This window comes from Misgurnus anguillicaudatus, chromosome 24, assembly GCF_027580225.2.
Source record: "Misgurnus anguillicaudatus chromosome 24, ASM2758022v2, whole genome shotgun sequence".
NCBI classification, from domain to species: domain Eukaryota; kingdom Metazoa; phylum Chordata; class Actinopteri; order Cypriniformes; family Cobitidae; genus Misgurnus; species Misgurnus anguillicaudatus.
The window spans coordinates 32,107,501-32,127,054 of record NC_073360.2 but is presented as its reverse complement, the minus strand read 5'-3'; the positions used below and the strand labels follow the sequence as shown (position 1 = coordinate 32,127,054).

The following is a 19,554-nucleotide window of genomic DNA, read 5'->3' as shown; positions in this document are numbered from 1 at the left end:
GTGCCTGTCCAAAGACTTGCGTATGGTAGACTCAGGAACAGAGCTGTGTGCCCGTTCCCAATGATGTCTTCAAGCCTTTAGCTGTTACTCGTGGGTTCTTCTTTACTTCATTGAGTATTCTGCATGGTGTCTTAGGAGTCATCTTGACTGTGCGCCCACTTCTAGGAAGGGTAACTACAGTATTTAACTGTCTCCATTTATAGACAATTTGTCTAAGTGTAGACTGATGGAGGTCTAAATATTTTGAGATTGTTTTGTATCCCTTTTCAGCCTTATGGAGTGCAACATCTCTTGATCAGATATCTTTATAAGAGCATGGTTCAGAAGAGCTGATTCTTCTTAACTCTTTCACCGCCAGCGCCAGCGTTTTCATGATTTTCACCAAAGTTTAATGCCTTCCAGAAAATGTTCTTCTTCAGATATATAAACATACAATATACCAAATGAAAGAACAGACCCTCTGCTTTCAAAAAAAAAAAAAAACGTTTCATTCTACCTTGAGGAGTTCTTTTGTAATCAGCTTTTGAATATGGGTAGGTTTCTGCAAAAACACCACATTTTGAGCAAAAAGCAGAGATAATTCCATTTTTGTGACGGACTTTTCATAGAGATCCCATTCAGAGTGATCTTTAAAACAGACACGGACATGCAGCAGCTTGCCACAGGGCAATACTTCCGGGTTTAAAAAGTTGCGGAAGGGTGCCACCTAGTGGATAATAGCGGTATTGCTGAAAGACGGAAATACTCGTCATTGGCGGGGAAGCGTTTTCTCTTGATTGACGAGATACCTCGTCAATGGCGGGAAAAGAGTTAAGGACAGCAATCTTAAAATGTGTGAATGTCTTAATATCAAAGTTGCACTAAACCACACATTAAAACTCATTTTATTAATTGGACTCCAGTTTGCCAGCTTCTGACAAAAAAAGCTTTCAATAAAGTAATTAGTCCATGGGCTCACTTACATTTTCTTCCAGCGCTGTGAATGTTTAATGGGTGTTTCCAAAAAAGACAGAAGAAACTGGAATTAGACTCTGGTTAAAAATCGGTTTGTGTGTGGTGTGCTGTCTTTGACAAATAATGCCACACCACATACTATAGGAGGAAAACGGTTAAATCTAGGATTTTTCTAGTCTCATGTTTGTGGTCTATCACATTTTGACAATCTTATAAGATGTAATTATATATTAATACATGTATATATAATATATACATACATGTATATAAAATGTCCTCTGACAGAATCTCTTGCTCTATAAAATGCATGAATAGAAGTAAAGTGACACAGTACCTTGAAACAGAAGATATATCAGTCCTTTCATCTCTGGATCACAATGCTTCCTCTTATATAGAAAAATACCACTTATAAACTGCAAACAAGCCGAAATATTAAAAACATTTCAGAATAGCCCAAACACAATCTGCAGAACTATGTAACAGTGCACATCTCATGACTTTCAATAGTTTAAAAGTGTTTTTCTCAATTGTTCCCATTATGGGAAAAGCCAAAACAAGTAGTGAAAGAAGTTTTTTTTTTAATACAGTTGTACATGTAACATTCACTTCCATGTTTCAAGCTTACCTTCTCAGCCCCCTGCTCAAACAAGTGGACTAGATACGATCCGAAACTAAATAAGAAAGTAAAGATAGAGTAATAAATCCTTCTCTTGTTCAGCAGAAGAAAGAATGATACGTTTTTTTTTCATAAGTTTTAATAGTATTGCTCTGATGTCCACACCCACAAAGATCAAAAGGATTTCCTTTTTTTGGTTTTGTGGTTTAACAAGGTCAAGTTCAAGTTTTGAAAAAACAAAATATGGCTGTAGATTTAGTCTGGGGTAATAAAGATGTCCTTTTGGATGTATTTATGACAATAACTTGTATGCAAACTAGTTTAAATGTTTCAGATGAGAAATGTAAGATGATGAAACTGATCATGCAAGCAGTATTAGGAAAGTGGTTCTCAAGTCAAGAACACACTGTAAAAAATACTTGCTGCCCTAAATTTTTTTGTTGAATCAACTTGGATTTACAAGTCATTTCAACTTACTATTATTTATCTTGACTAGAGATGAGTTGTTATAACTACAGGTGAGTTGTTATAACTTATAAAATTAAGTTGACTTTTCTCAACTATATTTTACAAGTTGTGACAACTCATCTCTGTTGTCATGACTTGTAAATCCAAGTTGATCCAACAAAAAATATTAAGGCAGCAAAGTATTTTTTACAGTGCAGGTTATCAGTTCTCACATCACTAGTATGCAAAACTGCCAGGAACATGAACATGTACAGAATACTGAAAACTGAAAACAGCATTACAACTTCATACTTTAAATGTTATGGCAACCATGAATAATGTCCAACTTTATGGGATATTTTGTGACAAATTCTGTTTAAATTTTAATTGCATGTGATAATAAATTATTTTTTGCTATGGTCTTGTATTGTGTGTCATGTATATGTAAATAATGTTTTTTGTGATGTATGGTAAAGCCAGAAGTAAGTGTCCACAACGAGGACAATAAAGTTAACAACAACTTAAATTTGGGTGAAGACAGACAGGACTTAAATGAGGGGGTGAAATGTAAGTTTTTTGATAATTAAAAGAAAGCCTATTGAAAATATTGTAGTGGAAGATTTTTTATTTTTATTTTTATTATGGTTTATGAACTTATAATTGTTAAATGCAAAATCTTGTTCTTCTGTTCTAGTGAAAGATTTCTGTTCTTTCCATCTGTTCGATAGTATAATGTCCAAAGACTATGACATTATGCAAAGTCCTACCAGATAAGATAAGGGGGGGGGGGGGCTTAGTGAACAACAAATCATTAATCCCTTGCTATTTATTATATGTGCAACACAAAAAAGTACATTTATATAAAAAATTTATTTTCACTCCCTTCAGTAAAATAAGAATAACTTTTGAATTGGACATGCTAAAGAGATCATTCGTTTTTTTGGGCGTTTACTGTCTGCTGCTGCTAACAACCAGCACTGTCTGCAGTCTGCTAGAGCACACAGAACCAGAGTTATTCACTTTCAACGACAATGTTTACAACACAAAAAAAGAAAATTGTCTGTTTCGTCATATGAAAAACAACATAAATAACAATATTTGTCACAAACAGCAGTTTTTTATGTAACTACAAAGGGTTTTCTCCAAATTGATATAAAGAAATTGCATTTATTTCACTGTATGTGGTTATGGGAGCACTTCAAATATTTTAGGCGGAAATTAAATACAAAAAGGGTATTATAGTCCTCCCTTCAGTTGGAGTAGAATAGCTTTTGCATAGATTATGATAGAGAAAAAATTACCTTTTCCTCTGTAAGCTGACAATTGCTCGAATCAAACAAAACTGTCTGCAGGCTTCGCTACCACTAATATCAGAGTCATACACTTTTAAATACAGACTTTAGAAAAAAAAAACACATCAAAAAGCGTTTTTTTATTTTTGTGTTTATTAGAGGACTGACAACACTTTCAACAGTGTTTTATGAAATTCCAAAGTGTTTTCTGTAAAATGATACCAAACTTTTGTATGTACACCTCTGCATGTGAGTATGGGAAGCTTTTGAAATTGGGTAGGCCAAATCCAGGAGGAAATCCCCAAAATAGCCTCAGAGTGTAAGAAGTTAAGTTAGAAAACCCAGTAAACGGTAGAGCTCACTGAGAACAAAACAATTTCTTTGATTTTACTAGACGTGCTTCAGCTGATTTGTTTCTCAATCATAGATAAACTGAAGGTTATTTTCTAAGTGACGCTGGAACTAAGATGATGATCTTTGGTTCATGGGCGGAGATGGGATGACTGTATTTTTCAGTATCTTGCTATAAATATGTGTTTTAACCCTGTAAACGGGGCTCTCATTTTAACTTCAGACACCAGAGGGTGGGAGCCTATTCTGCAGAATTTAATAAATTTAGACAAAGAAAATTCTGTTAACAGTGTGTCTGTGTGATCCTTGACTTTCACTCTTTGATAGTATTATTTGATGCGGCTAAATTCCACAACAGTAATGGCGACGAGGATGGGATTCCAAAGCGGAGGACTCCAGACGTTTGGGAAAGACTGACTGATCATCCCGGAGCCGAGAGGTCTCTGGCTCCGTACCCCAGGCCTAAGGGAAGGGAGAGTCTATAACATTTCTGGGGTCAATGCTGACGGAATCCCAAAAAGAACCATTTTTGTGGCATCTGAATAGATAATATGGTAAGAATTTTCGTTCGTGACCATGGATCAGAGAAATTCGAAAGAGAGTAAGTCAATGGATCTGGAAAATGGTGTGTACACTCGAGTGATCAAATCAAAGGGCATGGGTGCGTTAGAAAGCGTAAAAATGTGGTAGAAAAGGTATGACTTTCCTCCAAAAGGAACATTGAGTGTGAAAGCACTTACTTTATTAAGGGAAAACATCATTGCGGATGGCAGAGAAATGAGAGCATAGAGTAAGATAAAGACCAAGGACGAACTGACTCAGACTAAGTCAGAGCTAAACATTAAGGAATGGTTAGAAGTTAGAATCTTTACCTGCATCAGTTTCATTACAAGATGAACTTAATTCTCTGTCTTTTTCTCCTCCACATGCACCTGCACGTACCCCACCTGGGGTACATTTCTCTTGTACAAAGGTACCTCTTCTAGACGATGATCTCCAACCCCCTCCAAGAAGACTCCCACAACCATCCGCACAAACACCCGCACAAGAAGCATTACCAAGAATACCAACTGCACCCCTGCCACCGCCAGCACAAGAACTACCACCTGAGATAAACTCACCAATCCTCCTTGACAGCACCTTGGAAGAGGAAGAGGAGGAAGTCCAGATAAAAACATCAACACAGGAGAGGTAACATCATGAGAGTCTTATCTGAAGCAAATGTTCCTCGGGGGACTTCAACCTGAAATTTCAATGAAGGTGAAGCAAACCTGCATCAGATGGGAATCAGGAAAGCTGGGTGAGGTCGTTACACGCTGAACGCCTGCATGACGAAGAAAAACGAAAGAAGTAGAGAAAGGCCGTTCAACAACTATCTTCAGCTTTTGTCAAGATAGGCGAATGGGGCAAGCCACAGCGTAATCAGCACAGTTTCCCTTCACAAAGACAAATTTCCAGGAGAACTGGCAACAAAAAGAACGAGAGAAGAAGAGGGGAAAGCAGTGGCAAGAAAATCAGAAAGAAAGGATTTGCTGGTATTGTGGACAGAAAGGACACTTGGAAAACCAATGTTTTCAATTCCTGAAAACTCTAGAGTCACCAGAATCCCAGGCGGGCGTGGGAAACTTTGCGGGGTGTAAAGAAAAAGGTGACTGAAGCCAAGAGGGGGAAAGAGAGAATGAGACGGAAAAGGGTGAGTCCAGTCTTGATTTTTCTGCAGTTCAAATGCCATATTATCTGCTTGCAAATTCTGTTTTTCTGATGTTTAGGATAGGGAAAGAAAATCTCTGTGCAATGAAGAACTTGCTTTGCTTACGATTGATCGAAAGGCATACTCTAAATTGCCTCTAAAAGAAATAATGATTGAATGACAGGCATTGTTGTTTATGGTCGACTCTGGGGCAACTCACTCTGTCATACGCAAAGATGAACTCCCACGTGTCATCTTGAGTGGGCAGTTTAACTCATATATGAGTGCTACGGGGCATATAGTGAGGGAAGAATTTACTGCTCAACTCTGTTGTATGCATGACAATGAGTTTATGCATAGGTTCCTTGTATCTGACGCATGTCCGGTAAACCTTATGGGAAGGGATTTGATGTGTAAAATGAATGCTAGCATTTTATGTAACAACCAAGGCCTGAGTATTTCATGTTGGGATCCCAGAATGTTGTCTATGTGTGTGTGTCTGTTATCTGTGTATGAATGGGCCTTTTTGAGTGAAGATTTGCATGCTGAAGGAAATATAAGATTGCCACAAGCTAGCGAGGTCATTTCAGCTGAAAACATGCATTGTACAGCTCATGTTGTTGACATAACAGGGAGAGAGTGGGAAGAGAAATGGTTTTCTGTAATAACAGAAAGTTTGACTGTAACCCATGTATGCTGGAATGATTTATGGTGTGTGACACAGTTGACAGAAAAGCAAAAACAAATTTTTGATTTTGAAAATTCAGTACCTCACATCCCCATGGCAAAAAAATACTAGTCAGCTGTGGGAAAAAGCAGGAGAATTTGCAAAGGCCTGCAGCAAGGCTGTTGATTGGGAAACATTGGCAGATAGCGTACAGTTCTCAGAGCAGTTATCAGCACACAGAAGAGATTATGCTGCTTTTTTTCATGACTGAGAAACAGAGAGTTGTAATACAGAAAGCTACTTCTGCTAATTTCAATTCACAAAAAAATTGCCAGCACACATGAGTTGTGTTAGTGTTGACCTGCCGCAACAAGTTCTTGACAATGTCCTTGATTATCTGTGGGCTAAAGACAAATTTGAAGTAGGATTGATGAAAGGGCATTTGTGGAACTGAAACAGGCATTACAACAGGCACCCACATTAGGTTTGCCAGATCTTTTACTGAGACAGTATATGAAAGGAATGGCTGTATGACATTTGTTTTGTTGCAAGAACATGGTGACAAGTTGAGACCAGTAGCGTATTTTTCAGGACGCCTTGATGCGGTGGCCAGAGGCCTGCCAGGATGTCTCAGAGCAGTGGCAGCTGCAGAAAAAGCTGTACAAGCTAGCAGTGAGTTTGTGGGATACGCACAGTTCCGTCTGTTAGTTCCTCATTCTGTGTCTCACATACTGCTTGAACAGCGCACGTCTCACTTGTCTGAAGCAAGAGGGCTGCGTTATTCCTGTGCATTGTTACAAATGGCTAATGTCACAGGTGAAAGATGTACAGTGCTAAACCCGGCAAAATTGTTGCCTACACCTGATGAAGGCACACCACATTGTTGTTTGTATGCTCTATGTGAAGTATGTAAACCAAGGCCTGACCCGCCTGACACACCCGTACCTAATTGCACCATCACATATTATGTGGATGGTTCCTCTTCCAGAGATGACAGAGGCATAAATAGGGTGGGGTGGGCAGTTGGGTCTGACTTTGAAGTAGTGAAATCCGGATGCTTACCACCTCACAAATCCGCAAAGGTGGCTGAATTGCATGCACTAACACTAGCTTGTCAACTTGCTACCAATCAATCTATAACCTTTACATTGACTGCTGGTTTACTGACAGCTGCTCTCCTAGAGCAAATTTTACTCCTTTCTCAAATAGCAGTGTATAAATACAAAGCACATACCAAGGAACAGGACATGGTATCCAGAGGAAATGCACTACGGACGTGGCTGCAAAACAAGCCTCTCTCATGACTACTAACACAAACTTTTCTCTTACACAGATTTTCCCAAGGAAATTATGCTGAAACAGCACAGGAGTCATTAAAAAACATGCAAACTTTTTTCTTCAAACAGAAATAGCTCTATGGAAATTATGTGGAGCAACCAAAACTCCTGAAGGGATTTGGATGGGTCCAAATAAAAAACCTTGTTTACCTAAACATTTTTTTTCCCATTTTGCTAGGTTGACACATGGGGACCACGGTGACAGGCGATACTCTTCAAAATGAAAATGACATGTTGCAGTATTGTATTTCTATGTTTTTGGTATTTCAAAATATCTCCAGGCAGGTTAAAGCAGCCCTACCCCGCACAGCAGAAGAACCATTACACAACATCAAACCAGGGGATTACGTGGTGGTAAAGAACCTCAGGAGGAAATCCTGGAAAGCCAGACAGTGGGAGGGGCCTTATCAGGTTCTGCTGACAACTCATACCGCCATAAAAATTGCAGAGCGTGCCACGTGGGTGCACGCTGCCCATTGCCGAAGGGTTGGTGCTGGAATCCAATGTGTGATCCAAAGGGAGGACGACTAACTGACTGCATGGTGTGGTCCTACCATACCAGAATTAATCATCAAGGGCACACGACCCCAACTCTAACTGTGCTCAACCTCTTCACCACAATTCAAAAGACCTATGTAATGATGACAGTCATGAAGTTATGAATAAATCATAAAAAGGGAGGAGTGTAGTGGAAGATTTTTTATTTTAATTTTAATTATGGTTTATGAACTTATAATTGTTAAATGCAAAATCTTGTTCTTCTGTTCTAGTGAGATTTCGGTTCTTTCCATCTGTTCAGTAGTATAATGTCCAAAGACTAGGACATTATGCAGAGTACCAGATAAGATAAAGGGGGGCTTAGTGAACAACAAATCATTAAGTTAGAAAACCCAGTAAACGGTAGAGCTCACTAAAAACAAAACAATTTCTTTGATTTTACTAGACGTGCTTCAGCTGATATGTTTCTCAATCATTGATAAACTGAAGGTTATTTTCTAAGTGACGCTGGAACTAAGATGACAATCTATGGTTAATGGGCGGAGATGGGATGACTGTATATTTCAGTATCTTGCTATAAATATGTGTTCAACCCTGTAAACGGGGCTCTCATTTTAATATCAGACACCATGGGAGCCTATTCTGCAGAATATAATAAATTCAGACAAAGAAAATTCTGTCAACAGTGTGTCTGTGTAATCCTTGACTTTCACTCTTTGATAGTTATATTTGATGCGGCTAAAATTCCATGACAGTAAGAATACTAAATCTAAATTCCTGGTCTGGAGGGCCACGGTATACAGAGTTTAGCTAAAATCATAATCAAACACATCATTTGCAAGTACTAAAGAGTATAATTAGGTTTTTCAGGTGTGTTTGTTTTTGATTGCAGCCAAACACTGCAGGATTGTGGCCATCCAGGACCAGGAATGGCCACCCCTGCTATAGCTAGCTAGATATTAAAGGAGGGGTCTGATAGTAGCCTATTTAATGCATTCTGATTATTTAACACAGTACAGTTGGTAACACTTTATTTTACGACCCGCAAAGTACCGCGTAATTAAACCGAATTTACAGCGTACCTATTTGTAACAACAGAGTACCTCTACAGTACATACTTGTAGGTATAACAGAACAATATGTTAAGTTTGGGGTAATAAGGGGGTAAGAATATATGGAAAATTATTCTCTAAGTATTGCATAACTACAGGGTACCTATTGTAATATTACGTGGTATGTATTACTTACGTCTATGGGTAATATGGTCTATTTTTAATATGTTTGTTTTTTTCATATTTGCTACTTACCTGATGAAGTGTATTGTATAGCCTACAGTTGATGTTTACAAGCTACGTCGGCAAATAAAATATAACAGCACAATAAAAATAATAGCAACTTGTACCTCTTTGATCTGTATATGTATACAGGAGTTACCAAGTAACTCTTATATTTGCGGGCTGTAAATTAAAGTGAAGAAAGTTTTTAAAACCTCTTAAAGAAATTTCACCTCAGGATCGCCGGGCGACAATTGTTTAAAGTTTAGAAAATATAAAAGAATAAATCAGAAAAAATAGTAGGCTATAAACCAATAGTTAAAATGACATACTAAAGCAAACACCAAATCTAACCCTAAACCGAAGCGAAAATGGTTTGAAAACAGGAAAAAGCAGCCGAGCAACCAATCCGTGAGAACGCCACGGAAAAAGACAGTCCGCAGCAGGGCCACGGAAAAACGCGAGGATCCGTGAGAATGCCACGGAAAAATGAGCACAAAACTCCGTGACCACGCCACGGAAATTTGTGAGATCATGTTGATCGCGTTCCAGCAAACTCCTGCAGACGGCCGCGCGCTCTACACCTGCGCAGTAGCCTACACATGTAGTCGTCTTTTGCTTTAGCGGGAGCTGATATCTGCTGTTGTTTCATTCTGGTTTGCCATTGCATAATTATATTTGGCTAAAATAATTGTCTTTACACATGTTGCAAAGTTTTATTCTACCAATGATAACACCTATTAAAAATAAACAAATAGCGTGCTGCTTTGTGGTCATTATTGTGTCATTTGAAATAAAAGTAAATAAATTGCAAAGCTCCCGCAAATTTAAGAGTTTCCTAGTAAATAGGGAATAAGTTGCTATTTTTATTGTACTTACCTTAAAGAAAAGATAACCACTTTGAATCAGCTGGACTTTTGTTTTTAAAAGCAAGTAATAGGCTTCTAAAAAAATAGGCTTCTTCGACTGTATACAACATTCAGTAGTCAATATGAAAAATTCACAATAAAATCATTAAAAAAAACATAATTTCCCCATAGACTTGACTAAGTCATACATACCATGTAATATTATAATAGGTACTCTGTAGTTATAAAATACTTAGAGTATAAATAATTTATAATTCTTCATATTCTTACCCCCTTATTACCCCAAACTTAAAATATTATTCCCTTATACCTACAAGTACGTACTGTAGAGGTACCCTGTTGTTACAAATAGGTACGCTGTAAATTTGGTTTAATTACGCGGTACTTTGCGGGTCGTAAAATAAAGTGTTACCGTACAGTTTTATTCTCAAAGTTTCAAAAAAACATCTGGATGTGTGACAAAGAATGTATGTGCTGAATGCACTTCTTCAGGAAGTTTCTGAAAGTTTTTTTTTTCGACTACTGAGTATGTTGCAAAACGAGTGCTGGAAGTCCTTATATGGGCACTTTAACCAGAATTGCACATGCACACACCAACCAAGAACTGACATAAAAATCAACATCACCAAAGAAGTGTTTTTGTTTGTGAGGAAACAAGTTTTGCAAGTGTGTTTGTTTAATGCTGAATTTCGTTGAAATGGGGCGGTACCAGTGATAAAACAACCAATCATGAGTCACAGGCGGTAAGTAAAACTGCATCAAATGTCTGTTCTGTTGCCAATCGAAGCGTAAGTGCATATAGTGTACACAACACGAACATGTGGTGAATCATAAGATATCCAGTGATAGTGGGATCATGTCTCTTGTGTGGTGCATGTTTGTGACTCGCTCCGGTCAGGGCACCCTTCCAGGAGCTCAGTTTTGTTTGGAAAGTAGCAGTACAGCCGATCTATCTTTTGTAAATCTGATAAAACTAAAGACTCTTCGGAGATATGTGTCACAGGTCGGGGTGGACCACAGAATATAACAAGCCACGCCCCTTCCTAGTTTCCACCTCGAGGAGGTCCCAAAGCCACCCCAATGACCAGACACACAGAGAATGAATATAATTAAAATGAATCTTTATTAAATTATTTAAAATGGTCTGGGGAAGGGAAAGGGGGCAATTAAAACAATAGCTCCTTCAAGCCTCCAGGCGGAGCTTCCATGGGGAGAGGGGGACAGGCTCCTTTGGGTTTGGTTCCTTGAATCCGTGGCGCGCTCCTCTTCTCCTGGAGGCAAGATCACAAGAGAAAGATAATTAGTATGCTGTCTACCAATCTTACTCTGTGCCGGGGGGTACTCCAACGGCTGATGTCAACGTGGTAACTAATCCTCTGCTCTCTCCCTCTCTCGCCCTCAGGCTCCTAGTTGAGGGCCCAATTGATGCTTTCCAGAAGGCTGAGGTGAGTATTACACAGAACTGGGACTTGGTTTACCTCCTCAGGTTCGTGCTGCAAGCAGAGGTAAGTATTACACAAGATTGGGACTTTACTTTCTTCCTCAGGTTCGTGCTGTAAGCAGAGGCAGTATTACACAAGACAGGGACTTTACTTTCTTCTTCAGGTTCGTGCTGTAAGCAGAGGTGAGTATTACACAAGACTGGGACTTTACTTTCTTCCTCAGGTTCGTGCTGTAAGCAGAGGTAAATATTACACAAGACTGGGACTTTACTTTCTTCCTCAGGGTCGTGCTGTAAGCAGAGGTAAGTAATACACAAGACTGGGACTTTACTTCCTTCCTCAGGTTCGTGCTGTAAGCAGAGGTAAATATTACACAAGACTGGGACTTTACTTCCTTCCCCAGGTTCGTGCTGTAAGCAGAGGTAAATATTACACAAGGCTGGGACTTTACTTTCTTCCTAATTCCTCTCAACAGGACGGTCTCTCCATACAAACTTTACTCTGGGGCAGTGGACTTAACAAGGTGGGGGTTTAACACAATATGCTTCGACTTACGGCCTCCAAGAGGGCAGGAGGGGGACGTTGGGTATGGCTGTGTAGAGCCGAACGCTTCTCTTGTTCTTCCTCTACTCACGGTACCGGAGACATGGAACAGGGGCGAACCTTTGAAGAAGCTCCACACAAGGACAGTTATTTTGTGCAGACGTCAGCCCAACAACCCTTCGTCAAAAGCACTGATCATAAGGTGGTTTACTCACTTCGGTAAGCAGACGCTTCACCACTGCCCATTCGTTTGTCAAGAAAAGATCCGTCACTTTACCCTCAAGGAAGTCCTAGTTGCAAATTTCTTCAATCCACACTCCACCAACCTCAACGGCTGTAATCTCCTCACGACTCCTCTGGCCTCGAAGTGGCTTCTGTCAACATGAGCACAGCACGACACTGCAAGCTTTAGGTGTACACACACAATGAAGACAAAGACTCACCCACGGCACTCCACACACACTTAGTGAACTACGGACGGAGCCAGAACTCGACCCGGGCCCGCCGTGCGGTTGGTTGGGCGTTATTCTTGGTGGAGGGGAAGAAGCGTATAGGAGATGGACACAGGACCCCCTGTGGTTATTACTGGTGCTCTCCGGCTCACACACGCTTCACTCCACAGTGGGGCCGCTACGCTACATGGTAAACTCACAACACAAGAGCAGGTAATACAATTTAGGCTCACAATACGTAATACAGACTTCAATGCCACTCACGTGCGTTTTATACTTCCAGTGCTGCTCCCCGGCTCGCCCTCCCTTTTACCAGCTGCAACGCTACGTGGTAAACTCACAACACAAGATCAGGTAATACACTTTGCTTAATTCTTCCCAATAGTTTAGTTCATTTACTCACACTCGTTGAGGCTTCTCTGCTATTCCTGGTCCTGTTCACAGCTGGAGTTCCGCTGTTGATGGTCTTCAACGTCCGCTACGGTGAATGCTCTCCCAAAATCTCTAACTCCACAAAGGCATATCGTATCCGTACATCCACATCATAACAGCGACTGTCTTCCACTTACTCAGCCCAGTGACTCGCTTTTAGCGATGCTTTCTTCACCCAGTTAATCCAACCTCCGTTTCCTCTGTTTACCGGTTCCGCCAGGCCTCCATGGCAACAACAACACAGCACTACCGCAGCACCACAACAACGCTCGCTACAGCGACCAACGACACTTTTTCCGTGGTGCTCCGCTGTACTATATAGCCACAACTCCTTCCTTTCGCCTCTCTTGGCCACGCACTCTTTCCGCTCGCTTCCAAAGCGATCCCCGGATCAACGGCGCTCTAGGCGCTGCACAGGAAGTGTAAGTTGTGGTCCGCCCTTGGCGGAGCGGAGCTCGCCCCGGAAATCAACTCTCTCTCTGGTGCTTCTACTGCTCTATTTATCTGTCTCCTCTTCAGCCCATCCTCCAATCGCAAGTCGCCAACTTAATTCCTCTCACCTGCTGCTCATAAAGCCCCGATTGTGTTGCCCCAGAAACCAGGAAGCACTGGTGTTCGAAGAATTCGGTCTGGGCGGAAACCATCTTCAGGCAGACCCAATCTTCGCCGCTTTTGGTTCCGCCCTATAATAGTCACCCTGTGACATATGCATGACTCTATACTCAAGATTAACATGATATTAACAGAAACAGTGTGTGTTATGTGACCTTTAAACAAAATTTTTTTAGATAAACATGCAACAATTGTTTAGTCAAGACACGTAAAATGATGTTACTATTGACACTAGTTCTTAATCATGCAAAAGAAAGCAACCAACTTTACATCAATGAAATCCCCTGTGTGGTTAAACAAGAATTGATCTGTTGTGATCATATCAGGCTGTGATGATGTTATTTCCAAATGGATACCCAGGCCTGCAGTTAATGTATTTTGTAATAATAATGTAATGTATGTCTTTTATCATTTTTCAGTTGTTTAGGGTAATCATATAAATACTTGTTTTCAAACTTTTTAGTGACAGAACGTCATGTCCAATAATATCCAATATTAAAGCTGTCCTTTAATCCCTGGTTACAGTTTGTGCTCTTACAGTAACTACAAGCAAGATTAAATGTTAACCCTCAAGAGTTCCTTTAAAAAACTTCCGTAAAGGCTCTCTAAGCGAATCTGCGAGACGTTAGTTATTGTTGACGTTTGAAAGTGTTTTCAAACAGACGGAGCGTAGCTAACTCCTCCCCCTCCCTTCCGTGCTTTCATGAACGCGTCCAACCCCCACCCCCAAATCCTTTTTGTCGTTTATTGGCTGGAATACTTTGTTTTGTTATGTGATGCTAGGTTTGGCCACTTGTTGATATTGCCGTTTGTGAAGCCTGGGCTGTCTACAGAGATCACGTTTTTTTACAGTTTGATCAGCAGACAGGCAGCAAGCAGATAGTGAGGAGATGCTTCCGGTATGTTACAAAAAATGTTTTATGGTCTAAAACGCTTCAATTCGCTTAGAGCGCCTTTAATTGTTCCTAAGGCCACAAAATGACACCTTCCCAAAAACTGCTCTAAAAATATCATACTTCAATATTTTCTTTCATTTTAAACGATGCAGTCTTTTAGAACTGCTTCTGCCTGAAACATACATATCAAATATTAATAAAATTTGTGGAAATTTTAACCCTTTATATGCCTGTTTGTTTACATTAGCCCATGTTTTTTTAACAGAAAAAACAAAAAAACTAAATATTTTCCAAAAAGCACATTTGAACCATCATGTGATTATTATTATAATTATACCACAAGATGGGTCAAAGATTGGTAGCAACATTGATTTTCATGCATTGTTATTTTTTGAACAAGGTCAGATTTTATAAAAAACTTCCTTAAGTGTTCCTAAGGCCACAAAATGACACCTTCCTAAAATTGCTCTAAAAATATCATATGTCAATATTTTTTTCCACTTTAAACAATTCAGTCTTTTAGAACTACTTCTGCCTGAAACATACATATGAAATATTAATTAAATTTGTGGAAATTTTAACCCTTTACATGCCAGTTTGTTTACATTAACCCATGTTTTTTAACAGAAAAAAAAAATATATTTTTCCCCCCCAAAAAAAACATTTGAACTACCATTTGATTATAATTATTATTAGACCCTAGGATAGGTCAAAGATTGGTAGCAACATTGATTTTGATGCATTGTTATTTTTTGAACAGGGTCAGATTTTATACAAAACTCACACTTCCTAAAGCCAAAATGATCCTAAGGCCAAAATGACGCCTTCCCAAAAACTGCTCTAAAAATATCATACATCAATATTTTTTTCCACTTTAAACTATTAAATCTTTTAACACTACTTCTTCCTGAAACATATATGTCAAATATTAATTAAATTTGTGGAAATTTTAACCCTTTAAATGCCAATATGTTAACATTAATCAAACCACAGTGTTCGCCTGATGTCGTGAAACCTTTTGTGGGACACCATAGCCCAGATAGTGACCTGTCCTGATTTCTCCCTCCAGAGACTAAGGACTGATTCATTTTTTATCTGTAAACACCGGTCAGAATGAGCAGCCCCACATTAGCCTGCAGTTTCTCTGTCTCAAGACCTCTCCAGTCTGTGACTGTCTCCCATGTAGGTTTGTCATGGCCTCAATATGCTGCAGGATTTCATGCATTAGCATCAATGAAAAGCTTGAAGTCAGGGCACTGATTCGGGCAGTGGCATAGTTTGTGAGCCCTGGGATCAAATCTCTGGCTGCTGGGAAGTAGCGGAGCGTTTCCATGTTTGTGGGAGACCAGAAGATTTTTCAATATTTGACATCTATCCTGCCGCCACTTCATCCATCTCCTCTCCGCTCTCACCTTCTGCGTTATAAACTACAAGTCTTCTGAAGATCCCTCTAATGAATTAGACTCCAGCTGGTCTACTTCTACCTCTGAGGCCTCCGTGTCGACCTCAGAATCCTCGGAGGAAGATGAGGAGCCATCCTCGCTCTTGAAGAGCATGATTATTTCAGGAGCCTTATGTGTGCTGTAATGCCTTGCCATTTTCACTACTTCTGCTATACTGTTCATACTTATAGCAGTGTACTTGCATAAACAACATGAGCGAGAAACAAAATGAACATTGATTTTGTTTCGGTTCTGGCCTCTCATCGTTTTTATTACTGAATTAGTTTATAACGCAGAATGTGCCCTTCAAAGAGAGAAGAATTTGGATATTTTGAATATGCCCCCCTGCCCCACTCATCACCGACCCCACCCCGACATCACCCCACCCCCTTACCACTCAGACACACTTTTTTTACACACACACCAATTTTCAACATTAAAGGTTTATCTTTTCAGCAGCTATGCGGTCCGCAGAAAACAGCAAAAATTGAGACATTTTGATGAATGCATGAAATGGTAAAAAGTAGCGCCACCTGGTGGACAAGTATAAAAATTAAAACTTCAAGGGCAGTAGTTCAAAATGATATATTGACATAAAGATATGTATTAGTTCATGTTAGGATAAATGGGGGGTCAAAAATGGTAGTTATAATGGTTTTCATTGGGGCATTTTTTGTCCTTAGGAACACATTAGTCGGTTTTTGCGTAGCTTACCCATTTTAAGCTAATTTTTAAAAACTGAAACCAAAATTAAAAATGATTAACCTTTGGCAAGTTTGGGCAATATTCAATCATCACAGTCAAGATGGTTTAAAAATCAAAATCAAAATGGCACAAAATGTCCCTAGGAACTCTTAAGGGTTAATAACATTTCAGAATATAATGTTATGTGCAGGACTATCTGTCATGACTTTCACCAGTTTAACAGCTAAATTGTTTTTCATAATCCCTTGCATTTACTAAAAACAGAAATGCATCCAAATGTAATACTGTTACATGACTCACCATTATCTTTTCAACACCCTCAATGAACAAGTGGATTGGATGAAAACAACTACGTTATAAAAAATAAAAAGAAACAAAGAAATGCTTCACTGGATAGAGAGAAGGGAGTTTCTATGATGCGTGTTCTGATGTCCGGTCCCCCCTAATGTTTTGATGTTTATCAAATACTTCACCCATCAGACCAATGTGTCTGTGAAAAAAAATATAAAATAATGGATTTACCAAGTATTGATAATAGAGATATGTCTACCAACAGTGGACGACTGGACCCACCTCTCTGAGATTCTCACTGGTCAACAGATGCATCAACAGGGCCACGAGCTGCTGTGGTGTTCGTTGCAGTGTAATCATTTCGAACACAATGAAAAAATAAATACTCTTAAATTACATTTGTTTGTCAGATGATGAATATCAGTTAACAACGAAAGAAACGAGACTCAATTTAACCTATTGTTTCCTAAAAGTATTTACTTTATAAGCAGTCGATACACCGCACACTGAGGACATCTGCTGGTTACATTGGGTTATGTGATATCATAAAAATTTGAAATTAAAGAGTCAACATTATGACATATATCCAATACTAATGTAGGTAAAAACATTATCTATTGCTACAGAATCTGAATTATTACTTTATTGCTCAAAAAATTACCTAAATTTATAATATTCTGTCTCCCATTAATCCAGGATCCTTGAATTGTATTTCCCAATTGGAATTCTGAAATGACAGTTACCTGGTTGTTCCTAATTTAGCTTATGTTTTTATCTAGAACCTCCTTAATAATAATGATTAAAAAAGCCTTGCACTTGGTCTCACTAGATCTGTATCATTGAGGACAATTATTTTGTTCATTACTCAAAAATATTTAGCTGTGTTTTTAGATAACACTTCAACTCAGCTATGAGGCAGATACAGAGATGGTGGGTACAGCAGGCCGGAGACGAAGTGATGACAGAATACAATCTTAGTCGCATCACATTTCAATGTTCATTTTGAACTTATTTAACAGGAGTTATGCACTGTAATAAGAAAATATACTGGTAATTTTCTGTTAATTTTACAGACATTTCCTTTATCCCTAAACACTTAATGAAGTAAAACTAAATGTACTTATAACACATTTAAGTAAAACAGCTATAAAACAATATGGAAAATTGCTTTACTTTAATACAACACACATTTTTTGAATTTTATTAGTGTGTAGCCTACCAAGCAAAAATGATTTAGGATGATGTTAAAAATATTTAAATGGGATTATTTATATAAACTATTATGTGTGAAGACAATGCAGACCACAAGACAGAACAAGAGTAAATTAAATGTATAATTGGAAAAATGCTAATAAAATGAATGCACAAACAGGTCTTTAACAAGTTATAATGTATTTATATATATATATATATATATATATATATATATATATATATATATATATATATATATATATATATATATTGTGTAATGTATGTATTGAGCGCATACAGTACTGTGCAAAAGTCCTAGGCCACCACCACCAGACTTGTTATTTTAGAAGTTGTAATGTCCATCCATATTTACTTTTCAATTTATTTTATGAAGATACAAACAGAAAATACATGCAAATATGTAAAAAAAAAAAAATCAGCACTAAATGTCTTCTTTTGGTATTGTCAGTGTTTCATGTGACCTCTCTTGGCTCTTTAAGAAATCCTGCAGTTTCCTGGAAGGGGAGTTTACCCCAAAAACTTGACACATCAGTTTTCTTATACAGTTTTTAATACTATTTAATACTACATTTCCTGTATTTTCTGGATGTATTCTATTAAAGAGACTGAGAAACTATTATGATCACTATATCATCGCAAAAACAACAAATCTAATTCTAGCATGGTGGCCTAAGACTTCTGCACAGTATTGTGTGTGTGTGTGTGTGTGCGTGTGTGCGTGTTTGTTTGTGTGTGTGTGTGTGTGTGTGTGTGTTTGTGTGTGTGTGTGTGTGTGTGTGTGTGTGTGTGTGTGTGTGTGTGTGTGTGTGTGTGTGTGTGTGCGCGCGCGCACATATACATTATTACTATATTATGGTCTTTGTTTTGAGCCTCGGCTGAGTCAAGAGGCCTCCATGTGTCAGCATAAGTATCCACCAGGTACTCCGGTTTACTCACTGTTAAAGACATGCAAGTAGGTGAATTAGAGATACTTAAAACTGCCCTTATTTTACCTTGTGTCTAGATTAATAATTTCTCTTACCATGACTATATAGCCGTAGATGCTGGAGTGGTTCTGAACAATAATAAATAAATAAATTATATAATGCTTAAACTAAAATGCAAATGTTTTTTGTTACTTGTCTTTAAGGCATTTATGTTGGTTACGAATACGTTACGACTTACTTGCATCTTTTGCTTTTAAAGAAACACAGTCCTCCAGCCAGAAAAACGGCTCCAAGACCAAATAACACTGGATTCAGGTAGACAACAGTTTGTTCTGGTAAGATCACAATAACATCATTTACTCTACAAGATAATCATTTTCTGTATTGCTTTTTTGGTTGCAGCTAAACTCAACAGGCAGTAATAACAAAAGATTCATTCAAGCTTTGGCATTTAGAAATGTTCTTCTGTGTTTCAACTTTTAGAGAATAAAAGTGATATGAGGTTAGAGTACTAAAAATGTTTGAAGGATGACAAAGCTTTTATGATATATGGAAGGTTGTGTCTAAAGCTTTAAAGACTATTTGAAATAGTTGTGTATGAGT

General features: G+C 38.6%; 1 protein-coding gene across 6 annotated transcripts in view; it reads right to left on the bottom strand.

The window, feature by feature from the left end:
- The window catches only part of LOC141361416 (sialic acid-binding Ig-like lectin 14), a 35,953-nt gene that overhangs the window by 8,680 nt on the left and 7,719 nt on the right, over positions 1-19,554 (bottom strand). Inside the window, exons 5-7 of one of the 6 annotated variants that reach the window (XM_073862575.1) lie at positions 19,190-19,283; positions 19,047-19,079; positions 18,761-18,960 (exon numbers count right to left, since the gene is read on the bottom strand). The exons of 4 other annotated variants lie outside the window; for them this stretch is intronic. In XM_073862575.1, coding sequence (XP_073718676.1) covers positions 19,052-19,079; positions 19,190-19,283 — 122 coding nt within the window. In that variant the 3' untranslated portion in view covers positions 18,761-18,960; positions 19,047-19,051. Of the gene's footprint in view, positions 1-1,288; positions 1,368-1,579; positions 1,716-18,760; positions 18,961-19,046; positions 19,080-19,189; positions 19,284-19,554 lie in introns of those variants that run through there. One more of the 6 variants, XM_073862574.1, reaches the window with a different exon arrangement.